The 12,500-nt window shown below is 44.7% G+C and overlaps 2 protein-coding genes across 2 annotated transcripts in view; one reads left to right on the top strand and one right to left on the bottom strand.

Annotated features, from left to right (window-relative positions):
- mtus1b (microtubule associated tumor suppressor 1b) overlaps window positions 1-9,358 on the top strand; it is a 48,043-nt gene extending 38,685 nt beyond the window's left edge. Inside the window, exons 9-15 of the mRNA XM_030787962.1 lie at window positions 2,759-2,973; window positions 5,826-5,931; window positions 6,214-6,287; window positions 6,579-6,674; window positions 7,094-7,210; window positions 7,537-7,634; window positions 8,252-9,358. Coding sequence (XP_030643822.1) covers window positions 2,759-2,973; window positions 5,826-5,931; window positions 6,214-6,287; window positions 6,579-6,674; window positions 7,094-7,210; window positions 7,537-7,634; window positions 8,252-8,459 — 914 coding nt within the window. The 3' untranslated portion in view covers window positions 8,460-9,358. The remainder of the gene's footprint in view (window positions 1-2,758; window positions 2,974-5,825; window positions 5,932-6,213; window positions 6,288-6,578; window positions 6,675-7,093; window positions 7,211-7,536; window positions 7,635-8,251) is intronic.
- A 912-nt stretch (window positions 9,359-10,270) lies between these two features.
- LOC115823854 (fibrinogen-like protein 1) overlaps window positions 10,271-12,500 on the bottom strand; it is an 8,757-nt gene continuing 6,527 nt past the window's right edge. Inside the window, exons 6-7 of the mRNA XM_030787877.1 lie at window positions 10,791-10,993; window positions 10,271-10,466 (exon numbers count right to left, since the gene is read on the bottom strand). Of these exons, the coding sequence (XP_030643737.1) occupies window positions 10,271-10,466; window positions 10,791-10,993 (399 nt within the window). The remainder of the gene's footprint in view (window positions 10,467-10,790; window positions 10,994-12,500) is intronic.

Raw genomic sequence — 12,500 nt, 5'->3', positions numbered from 1 at the left:
TGATCAGGTATTTATGAAGCGTCAGTGTAGCTTTTGTAGTGCGGTGGAGGGCAGAAGCTCTGGTTGTCTCTGGTTCCTGCTGACTGGTCATTTAAAGATTAGACTGAAGTCTTAAAGCTGCCCTGAGGCCTTCAGCTTTAACCCAACACTTTACTGAACGTCATTCTCTCTTTGACATAACACACACTGTCCTCTCTCTGCATTAACACACACTGTCCTCTCTCTGCATTAACACACACTGTCCTCTCTCTGCATTAACACACACTGTCCTCTCTCTGACTTAACACACACTGTCCTCTCTCTGAATTAACACACACTGTCCTCTCTCTGACTTAACACACACAGTCCTCTCTCTGAGTTAATTCATCTCAGTCACTACCTGAGGCAAACCCCAGTTATGAAACTACATGCACTAACCTGTGAAAGAGATTTACCTGTGTGTGTGTGTGTGTGTGTGTGTGTGTGTGTGTGTGTGTGTGTGTGTGTGTGTGTGTGTGTGACCGTATGTGATATATTCATTGTGTCCTGTCAATCTTCTCATTGGCTGTTTTAAACACTTGTTGGTAGCGGGCGTGTCTCACCACAGATTCCACCTCCAGCCCCTCACACACATAAAACAGACCTCCTCTTCTGTTCTCCTCTACTCCTCCATCATCACTCGCTTCTGCACTCCTCTGTCCCTCTCATCTCTTTGTTTTCCTAACACATGATGAATGAGTGACGGCCAGACACGCAGGAAGTGCTGCACAGGGGATCATTTGGAGAGAACGGGTTAAGGAGAAGAAGAGAAAGAGAAGGGGAGGACATGGACTGTAGTTGTGTAGGGTTTTTTATAGGATACAGTTTTCAGACTGCAGACTGGCAGGGCAGGTTTTTCGCAGCTTTGTCCAGAATTCCACAGCACTGGAGTGTGTTCTTCCAGTGAAGTCACCCCAGTTCTCATTCCAGATGAGTGCTGTGTTCTCTTTCTGTTTCTCTTCTCTTCTCTTCTCTTCTCTTCTCTTCTCTTCTCTTCTCTTCTCTTCTCTTCTCTTCTCTTCTCTTCTCTTCTCTTCTCTTCTCTTCTCTTCTCTTCTCTTCTCTTCTCTTCTCTTCTCTTCTGCCATCCCTTGTTCTCTTCACAGTGTTGGCCTTGTCCCAGAGCTGTAATGTTTTGGAGAGGGAGGAAAAAACAGACATGCCTGGTCACACATGTGTGCTCCTGTTACCCCAGCACCAGCAGTCACGGCACACCTGTGTGTGTGTGTGTGTGTGTGTGTGTGTGTGTGTGTGTGTGTGTGTGAGAAAGAGAGAGAGAGAGAGAGAGAGAGACAGTGACTGTTATTCTGCCTTGTAGTTGTCTGTCAGCTCTTTGTGTGTGTGTGTGTGTGTGTGTGTGTGAGAGTGAGTGTGTGTGTGTGTGTGTGTGAGTGTGTGTACACGCATGCTTGCGAACTATCACTCTTTTATCCAGTCGACACGCAGCCTTTCCATAACACACGTGGCGTGCTCACACACACTCACTCTCTCACCCACCCACACACACACACACACACACACACACACGCACACACACATGCCTTGGCACAATAAGAACACTTGGCCTGTTGTGTGTGTGATTAGTTTGGTCTCTCACAGACCAGTGCCCTGTGCCCTCCACACATGATGGGGATATTTAAAGGACACACTCGCCTCACCCTCTCACATTGTGTGAGGTCTCCAAGCTCCAGTTTCTCCATTCCTCCTAAATTAAGTTAGCCTTTCTCAGTGTGTCCACGGGAATTCAAACACATATTTAGCCAGCAGAACCACACTTTGACTTTAGCCCTATAAGAAATGGCAGGAGTTATTTGGAAACAGATGTTTGCTTCCTTTGCCGTGGTGCAGTAGGGTTCTAAAGACTTTTCACACCTGTCGTTCTCTCACCTCTCTGTTTGCCAAGGCTCCTGATAAAGACGAGACTTGTTCTACCGCTCACAGCTGTTGACCTTCTGTCAGCGCTGCCATGGCAACAGCCCTTACAACAGCCACTCCACATGCTGTTTGCATTATGATGTCATAATAGAGCAATGGACTCCAAAACAATATCTGGGCCTGAACTTGGTCATCAGCAGCTCCAGCTACAACCAGCACTGTGTGGAAAATCAAACCGATAAGAGATTTCAAAACAAAGATAAGAGTCTGAGTGAGAGACAGAAAGTATCTGAATGAGAGACATTTGGTAAATCAAAAGCAACCCCCGGACTCGCACTTGAAATGTGGATTTGGATGTTAGTTGAAAACAGAGTGAAAAATGTGTGTGTGGTTCATGTGACTGTGTGTGTTTGGGGGTGACGCACTGCGACTGAAACTGCGAAGAGTCCATTACAACACAAAATGAACGCTGTTTATCTGTCACTGGCACAGAAACGCTGTTTGTGTCAGAGTTTAGTAAGGAGAAGTTGCTTAATGTTGGCTTTATTTTAAGAGATATTTTCACTGGGTTGTCATTGGACGTGTTGGGCAATCCAGCAGGAATTCAGACATGTGTTTCCCCACCGCTACTTCGTAAAAAAACACAAACAAACCCCAAATTGATTCATGTCAGCAGATGCAGACAACACACGGTCTCATCTGTCTCATATCTTTTCTCTTTAAGGTTGACAAGCATGTTAGTACATGATGGGACTGCAGACTGACTCTCTCTCTCTCTCTCTCTCTCTCCCTCTCTCTCACTTTCTCATTCTCTGTCTCTCTGTTTCTCTCTCTCTCTCTCTCTCTCTCTCTCTCTCTCTCTCAGGTAAATCGTTAACATGCTGTGAGCGTCTGGAGAAGGAGAAAGAGGAGGTGCAGGTGGCGTTTGAGGCGGTGCTGCAGAAGCTGCAGGAGCAGCATCAGGAGGAGCTGGTGCAGCTGGAGGAGCGGCTGAAGGAGTTTTACTCTGCGGAGTGGGAGAAGACTCATCAGATGTACCAGGAGGAGGCAGACAGATGCAGAGCTCTCATGCAGCAGCAGGTGAACGCAGTCTGCATCCCTTCATTCTCTCTCTCTTCCCCACATCACTCTCTCTCTCTCTGTCCCACATCACTCTCTCTCTCTCTCTGTCCCACATCACTCTCTCTCTGTCCCACATCACTCTCTCTCTCTTCCCACATCACTCTCTCTCTCTCTGTCCCACATCACTCTCTCTCTCTGTCCCACATCACTCTCTCTCTGTCCCACATCACACTCTCTCTCTGTCCCACATCACTCTCTCTCTCTGTCCCACATCACTCTCTCTCTCTGTCCCACATCACTCTCTCTCTGTCCCACATCACTCTCTCTCTCTTCCCACATCACTCTCTCTCTCTGTCCCACATCACTCTCTCTCTCTGTCCCACATCACTCTCTCTCTGTCCCACATCGCTCTCTCTCTCTGTCCCACATCACTCTCTCTCTCTGTCCCACATCACTCTCTCTGTCCCACATCACTCTCTCTCTCTGTCCCACATCACTCTCTCTCTTCCCCACATCACTCTCTCTCTCTCTGTCCCACATCACTCTCTCTCTTCCCCACATCACTCTCTCTCCTTCCTTCCTTGTCTCTTTGTATAGATCACTGGCTGTAATAGCTGTGTTTGCTATTTAAAAATACTAGGCCTTTCTGGTTTCTTCTCTCATCTTCAAAACACAGCCCATAAACAAAATCATTACCCTATTCCAAATCACCCCCCCCATTCTGTCTCACTGTTACCGCCTTAAAACCAACACCCCCCATTCTGTCTGACTGTTACCACCTTAAAATCAACACCCCCATTCTGTCTCACTGTTTCCACCTTAAAACCAACACCCCCCCCCCCCATTCTGTCTCACTGTTACCGCCTTAAAATCAACACCCCCATTCTGTCTCACTGTTACCGCCTTAAAACCAACACCCCCATTCTGTCTGACTGTTACCGCCTTAAAATCAACACCCCCATTCTGTCTCACTGTTACCGCCTTAAAATCAACACCCCCATTCTGTCTCACTGTTACCGCCTTAAAACCAACACCCCCATTCTGTCTGACTGTTACCGCCTTAAAATCAACACCCCCCCCATTCTTATTGGCTGAACCCTTATCAGTACTGCGCCCTACTCAGTAATGATCATCCAAAATGCGTCTGATTCCAAATCACTATGCCCCCCTTCCCCTTTTCACTGAGGTTAGTGATCCTTTTTCATAAAGACTGGCCCATATCCAAAACATTACTCTCACTTTTCCAACCATTCCCCTCCATTTGAAAACATTACTCTCACTTTTCCAACCATTCCCCTCCATTTAAAAACATTGCTCTCACTTTTCCATCCATTCCCCTCCATTTAAAAACATTACTCTCACTTTTCCAACCATTCCCCTCCATTTAAAAACATTGCTCTCACTTTTCCATCCATTCCCCCCCATTTGAAAACATTACTCTCACTTTTCCAACCATTCCCCTCCATTTAAAAACATTGCTCTCACTTTTCCATCCATTCCCCCCCATTTGAAAACATTACTCTCACTTTTCCAACCATTCCCCCCCATTTGAAAACATTACTCTCACTTTTCCCACCATTCCCCTCCATTTAAAAACATTACTCTCACTTTTTCCACCATTCCCCTCCATTTGAAAACATTACTCTCACTTTTCCAACCATTCCCCCCTCCATTTAAAAACATTACTTTCACTTTTCCAACCACTCCCCCTCCATTTAAAAACATTACTCTCACTTTTCCAACCATTCCCCCTCCATTTAAAAACATTGCTCTCACTTTTCCAACCATTCCCTTCCATTTAAAAACATTGCTCTCACTTTTCCAAACATTCCCCTCCATTGAAAAACATTACTCTCACTTTTCCAACCATTCCCCTCCATTTAAAAACATTACTCTCACTTTTCCAACCATTCCCCTTCATTTAAAAACATTACTCTCACTTTTCCAACCATTCCCCCTCCATTTAAAAACATTGCTCTCACTTTTCCAACCATTCCCTTCCATTTAAAAACATTGCTCTCACTTTTCCAAACATTCCCCTCCATTGAAAAACATTACTCTCACTTTTCCAACCATTCCCCTCCATTTAAAAACATTACTCTCACTTTTCCAAACATTCCCCTCCATTTAAAAACATTACTCCCATTACATACTCTGCATTTTCGACCGACTGCATGTGGACAGCGGCACGCTCTTGTCTCACGCGCAGGGATGTCAGAGCGTAGCGCATGACGTTCTTTGTGTACTGTGTGTCTTTGCCTTACAGCGGTAGACAGCGTGTCGGGGAAATTATGCCTAAAACAACATGTCACTCAAGGATCCGTTTACTATGATTCCATTCAGCAAAAGTGTTTTGACAATGATGTAAAAGTATAATTGTTAATCGCCCGTGGTTCAGCTCCCCCACACACACACCCTGTCAAAGGCTCGCTCGTAAAAACAAGTCATGATTTATAACCGTTGCTATGGCATTTATTTACCTGGATTTGTTTTGAAGATTACGGCTGCAGCAGGCATGGATCCATCTGCCAGTAACCTGCTGACATATTCTGTTATGCAACTGTGTTTTCCTGAAGTTCTGGCACTGCACTATATCAGCCTCTCCAGATAAGCGCTTTGTTTAATTACACGTACAACGCTAAAGCAAAGCACTCTACCTGACCCGTCTGAGCAACACAGTGCTGCCACCTAGTGGCCGAGGCAGGAAGTTGGGTTTTAATTTGCTTTTGACAGTTAGGATGGGACTCTGGTTTTTACTGCAGTGGAGATGTGTGTTCAATGACGTAAATTCGCTGAGAGAATCCGTGCGGCTAGTAGCGGTGATGATGATGATGATGATGATGATGAAGGTTAATCTTGATTTCTGACAGGTGGAGGAGGTGAGGAGCAAACAGGAGGCTCTGAGGAGAGAGCAGGAGGAGAGCCACACACAGCAGGTGGAGTCACTCAGACAGAGTTATGAGAGCTCTGTAGCAGGTACAGACACCCCTTCAGTCTCTCTCTCTCTCTCTCTCTCTCTCTCTTTCACACCATTCTCAGGCTCAAGCACCTTATCTGTACAGAGCGCACTGCAGATTGTTACTGATCCACTCACAGTCTGTAACTGTTAGTGTTTTTTACATCTGTTTTTGTTCAGTATTAATGACTCATAATGGTTAACTCTCCATATATTCCTCTCTAACCTGTCCTGGTCCTAGTCCAGTGTGTGTGTCTGAGAAACTCTACTCACACAGTGTGTGTGTGTTCATGTTCTTTCAGACCTCATAAAGAACCACGAGCAGGAACTGCAGAACCTGGACAAAACGCTCAAAGAGTCGGAGACCTCGCTCAACGTAAGCCCCTCTGCACTCTCACAGCTTTCTCTGTTCCCTGAACAGTCTTTCATCTGCATGCTGTGTTTTAGATCTGACCTGGGTACAGTGGTCATGAATTTGCTTCATTTAATGAGCCAGTCAGCAGAGGTGCTATCTGTATCTCCGCTGCCTGGGGGATGATTCCACTCTCCTCATTGGACCTCAGTCAAATGAACTGCCAGTATTGATGAGATTAGTCATCAGAGTTTGACAGCCTAACTGTGTGTGCGTGTGCATGTGTGTATGCGTGTGTGCGTGTTTTTCCCACAGGAAAAGATCGAACAGCTCACAACAGAGAACAGTGCCCTGAGCGAAAAGCTGAAAGCAGAGGAAGAGAGGAGAAAAATATTGGCGGAGACAAGTCAGGTAAACACATGCACGCACACATGCACACACACACACACACACACACAAACACGCACACGCACACGCAAATCATTTCCATGAGAAAAGAGAAAAGTCTGTGATTTCATGACGTAACAGTATTGATGAGCTCTCACTGAGCAGGTGTGTCCTCACAGAGGTGTTTACACTGTTATGTCTGGGTCTCACTAAGGGAGCGATGGTTTGGTGTTCCTTGCCCCCTGCTGGTCGATATTGGAATTGTAGTGAAAATTAGTAGTGAAGCCATGGCACAGAACTGCATTCAATAGGAAAATGGATTATAGCTCATAAACTGTTGTATGACAACTGATCAAATCAATCTCTCTCTCTCTCTCTGTCTCTTTCTCTCTCTCTCTCTCTCTGTCTCTTTCTCTCTCTCTCTCTCTCTCTCTCTCTTTCAGAAGGACTCTCACACACTGTATTTGGAACAAGAGCTGGAGAGTCTGAAGGTTGTGCTGGAGATTAAGACCAACCAGCTCCACCAGCAAGAGAGGAAACTTATGCAGATGGACAAACTGGTGAGGAAACATGCACACACACACACACACACACACACACAGGATGTGGACATTGTTTAAAGGTAGTCTTTATTTGGCTTCTGCGTCTGGATGGCAGGTTGTAAGAGGTTGTCTACCAAACGTGGTTTGATGTTGAGTATTATATGGAAAGAAGATGTCTACTGAACGCGGTTTGATGTTGAGTATTATATGGAAAGAGGTTGTCTACCGAACGTGGTTTGATGTTGAGTGTTCTATGGAAAGAGGTTGTCTACTGTGTGCAGTAAGCTTTAAACCTGAGTCACTGAATGGACAATCCCTGTCTGCTCTGTGGGTTCGATTGACAGGTGGAGACCAATGTGAAGCTGGAGGAGAGTTTAAAGAAGGTGCAACAGGAGAATGAGGACTACAAGGCCAGGATGGACAAACATGCAGCTCTGTCAAAGTATACACACCTCTTCTCTCTCTCTGTCTCTCTCTCTGTCTCTGTCTCTGTCTCTCTCTGTCTCTGTCTCTGTCTCTCTCTCTCTCTCTCTCTCTCTCTCTCTCTGTCTCTCTCTCTCTGTCTCTCTCTCTCTCTCTCTCTGTCTCTGTCTCTCTCTCTGTCTCTGTCTCTGTCTCTGTCTCTCTCTGTCTCTGTCTCTCTCTCTCTCTCTGTCTCTCTCTCTCTCTCTGTCTCTGTCTCTGTCTCTCTCTCTCTGTCTCTCTCTCTCTCTCTGTCTCTGTCTCTCTCTCTCCCTCTCTCTCTCTCTCTGTCTCTGTCTCTGTCTCTCTCTCTCTCTCTCTCTCTCTCTCTCTCTCTCTCTGTCTCTGTCTCTGTCTCTGTCTCTCTCTCTCTCTCTCTCTGTCTCTGTCTCTGTCTCTGTCTCTGTCTCTCTCTCTGTCTCTCTCTGTTTCTGTCTCTCTCTCTCTCTGTCTCTGTCTCTCTGTCTCTCTCTCTAACACACACACACACACACACACACACACACACACACACAGGAGGTTTAGCAGATTCTCTGAATTCAGTTTTCTCAATGCTCTCTCTCTCTCTCTCTCTCTTTTTTTCATGTACACTTGCAGGCAGCTGTCCACAGAGCAGGCCCTGCTGCAGCAAACCTTACAGAAGGAGTCCAAAGTCAACAAACGTCTCTCTATGGAGAACGAAGAGTTGCTATGGAAACTGCACAATTGTGACTTGAGCAGCCCGCGACGTGTCTCTCCCTCCTCGCCGTTCGCCTCACCGCGAAACTCCGCCTCCTTTTCCAGTGCGCCCCTCTCACCCAGATAACCCTGGACCCCCCCTGCCCTGCCCCACTCCCCCCAAAAAAACATTCCCCTCTCCAAAGTATGGACGGACCTCTTTTTGAAGGCCTATCCACTGAGGACTTGTACTGTTTAATCTGTATAGACTCGACCTCCCCCACATAAAAACAAAGAAAAGACAATGTGGCACACATGCACTTCCTGGAGCAAGAGAACACCACTCTGTTCCGTTTGGTCTCTCACCTTTCGCTCACACTCGTCTATTGGAGGAGAGGAAGAACAGCAAACCAAACCTCAGGGTCTGTACATAGCATCACAACACTTCATGCTCTGGTTTTGGTTTTGTTTTGTTGTTTTTTTTAGGTTTTTTTTGCTATTGTTTCTGTTTAGTCCCCTCAGTGTTCATTTTACTTTGAGCTATTTTTGGTTTTACTCTGTTTAGTTCTTCTGAGAGCAGTTTTTTTTTTTTTTGTGCGTGGGTGTGTGTCACTTCAAACACACTGAAATGTGGAATTCTCCCTTTTTTCGCCTGCTGGACAAACAAAAGACTTCACAAAAACAATGGTCCTTTTTATTTTTATTTGGAGAATCCAAAAAAGAATTTTGCATTGAGGAAATTTGTGTTTTGAATGATGAAATGTGTGTGTTGTTCAGGAGAGCAGAGTGAAGCATAAAACTGCTCCTTCTGCACCCCAGGTATTGTGTGTTTCCTTATACAGACAGCATTAGAGGAGTTTAACTCTCCGTAGTCTGATCCAAATCTACAACATTTCTTACCAAATCTTGCTACCGCAGAATGTACAATTTCCCCTCGGAAATTTCCACAAACCCAGAACACTGTGTGGAGGGAGTATCCCCCTTCTCCCCACCTCATCTGACCTGCGCATCTGATTTACATTTGTCCTGACTTTAATAAAAACCACGAAAAAGCAGATCTTCAAGTGTGTAAACTGATGGGTTTTCATTTGTGTAATGTAGCAGCGAGTGATCTGCTCATTCACGCATGTTTGTCTGTCAATAGTCTGAACTCTGAGTGGGAAATTTCTCATGGATTCACGCAACACTGATTCTCTGATCATATGAAGAGAGAGTAGCATTAAAATGTGAATCAGTCCACTGAATCATGATACTGAATCATGACACTGAATGACACTCAGGAGGATTCAGACGTTCTCTGTGTCAGCGTTTCTCAAACTATGGGCCACGGACCTGCGCCGGTTCACGATGAAGAAACTGCTGGTCTGCAGAGCCCTGCTGGTGCAAGAGTCAAATTCTGCTCTCTGCCTCTGTCACTCGCTAGGTGAAAATAGTAACATTTTATTCAGGATTCTAGAATGTTAAGCTAAGTTCTCATGGGCAGGAACGCTGAACATTCCAGAATCTTGAATAAAATGTTACTATATTCAACGCAGGAAGTTCAGTCAAGGAGGTGGGGACCTGGTAGTTTCCTCAGCGCCGGTCCGTTGTCCATAGTATGAGAAGCGCTGCTCTGTGTGGTATATGGTATTCTGTGTTATTCTGTTAGAGCTGACAGTATGCTCACTGTAGTACCCTCATTTAAATGCAGTTAACAAAGAATCGAGACCTTATGCTCCAGAATCATGTCGTATTTTATTGAATTTTAATATTAAGAATCTGCAGATCCACAGACGGATGGTCATGCTAAAAAAGAGGACAGTTATCAAATTTAGGAACTATGACCATAATTGAGGTGCATAACAGTTATGTAGTTTGACCTGTTCTTGGAGAGCCTCGATTTCACCCTCAGCCTTTTAACAGAAACTAAAGAAACTTCCAGAAGAAACTGGTTTTGCCCCAGAAGTTCCATGTGATTTTTCAGGGAGAAAACGCTTCATGCTGTGCGTATTGTCCTTTGTCTGTGGTCTCCCCAAAGCCAGAGGGTCGGATCATCATGACCACGGATTTGATGGAGTACCAGATCCCGTGCCAGGTGTACCATACCAGCCCGTCGTCGGTCAGCGCTTGGTATGGTCCGTTATGGTAATGCCCATTCAGGTTACCAGAGTGACACCTAATGGAGATGAGAGGAAAAACAACAGAGAGGCTCTGAGAATCAGCGGAGGACACAGGCTTTCATCACTGAGGTCACTGCAATGTCACGTCACAGGGACAAAACACAGACTGAGCGGACTCATTCATACCATCACTACTATGGATTTGGGGGCTTGGAAAGTGTGTGTGTGTGTGTGTGTGTGTGTGTGATTAGCAGTAAAGTCAAAGTAACACAGGGATCACTCAGATACACGTGTGTGTGTGTACAGTCAAGCTATAAAACATAACAACGACCAGACCACCAGACTGCGTGTTGTTCCTAGAACAAACAGAAGTGTCGTACCTGCTGAACCACCAGCCGGACTTGGTGTTGTGGTGGATGCACTCTGGGTCGTCTGGTTGGCTTGGGTGGTCGTAGGTACTGAATTTAAGACCTTGGCCCGAGCTCTGCGGGCCGGTCCACGGGCCTGCAGGGCGGTTGTGGCCATTGGACAGAGAATCCCCGGCATTGCCTGTGTATTCTCCCAGCCGGAGCTCATAGTCATCCTACATCACAATAATGAAAAGTCCCAATACAGCTGTCTGATTGGCTGAAATCTGGCAGGTAAACGGCATGTTGGATGAAGAGAATGGAGAGAGAGAAGCCTAACACAATTTGTGGCAGTAAAACATGGAGGGTTGTGTGTTTGAATCCTAGGCAGAAGGTTGCCGAAGGGTCCCTGTCCTTAACCTTGACCTCTGACACTGAGACCTTGAGAATAGTGTTTAAGCCCAGATTACTCTTGGGGATGCTTCGACGTGGCATCCCTGTCTTTCCTCCTTTTACCTCAGCACGGCAGTCCTACACAAGAGCAAGTCTGCTCAACGGCCAAAACACGGTTCAGTCCATTTTAAAAAACAAACATTCCTGTGCCCTAGGGGTCACTCTACCAACCTGGGTCATGCTATTTCCGGGAACAATGTCTTTAATCGTTTTACTTTTATATATCGTTTCAGACATGATAGAAAGGTGTAGAAGTCAGTTTGGTGTTGGTCTGAAGAGCTTGAATAAAACCCTTTTTAGTGACTAGCTATGACAGGGCCATAAGCCCATGAATGAAACAGTTGCTGTGGGAGAGAATTGCTGTGTTCTCTGTTTCACATCAGAATATTTATCAAACGTTCAACCATTACACCGCTGAGGTCTTTCCAGATGCCCTTGACGTTTCAATCTAGGTAATGAGCCAGGAAGAAAACGCAATCAGTACTCTTTGTGTGTGTGTGTGTGTGTGTGTGTGCGTGTGTGTCTGTATGTGTGTGTGAGAGAGAGAGAGAGAAAGAAAAAAAGAGAGAGAAATTTGCTAACAACTTCTCTACCCTAAGTTTGTTTGTTTTTTTACCACTTTATACTTTAGTCTTTGTTTTCTCACTCTATACTTTAATCTTTTTACCACTCTATACTTTAATCTTTTTACCACTCTATACTTTAGTCCTTTTACCACTTTACTTAAATCTTTTTTTACCACTCTATACTTTAGTCTTTTTACCACTCTATACTTTAGTCTTTTTACCACTCTATACTTTAATCTTTTTTTACCACTCTATACTTTAATCTTTTTTTACCACTCTATACTTTAATCTTTTTACCACTCTATACTTTAGTCTTTTTACCACTCTACACTTTAGTCTTTTTACCACTCTATACTTTAGTCTTTTTTACCACTCTATACTGTAGTCTTTTTACCACTCTATACTTTAGTCTTTTTTACCACTCTATACTTTAGTCTTTTTTACCACTCTATACTTTAATCTTTTTACCACTCTATACTTTAGTCTTTTTACCACTCTATACTTTAGTCTTTTTTACCACTCTATACTTTAGTCTTTTTTACCACTCTATACTGTAGTCTTTTTACCACTCTATACTTTAGTCTTTTTTACCACTCTATACTTTAATCTTTTTACCACTCTATACTTTAGTCTTTTTACCACTCTATACTTTAGTCTTTTTACCACTCTATACTTTAGTCTTTTTTACCACTCTATACTTTAGTCTTTTTACCACTCTATACTT

Source organism: Chanos chanos, chromosome 11, assembly GCF_902362185.1.
Source record: "Chanos chanos chromosome 11, fChaCha1.1, whole genome shotgun sequence".
Lineage (NCBI taxonomy): Eukaryota > Metazoa > Chordata > Actinopteri > Gonorynchiformes > Chanidae > Chanos > Chanos chanos.
This window is presented reverse-complemented; position numbering and strand designations above follow the sequence as displayed.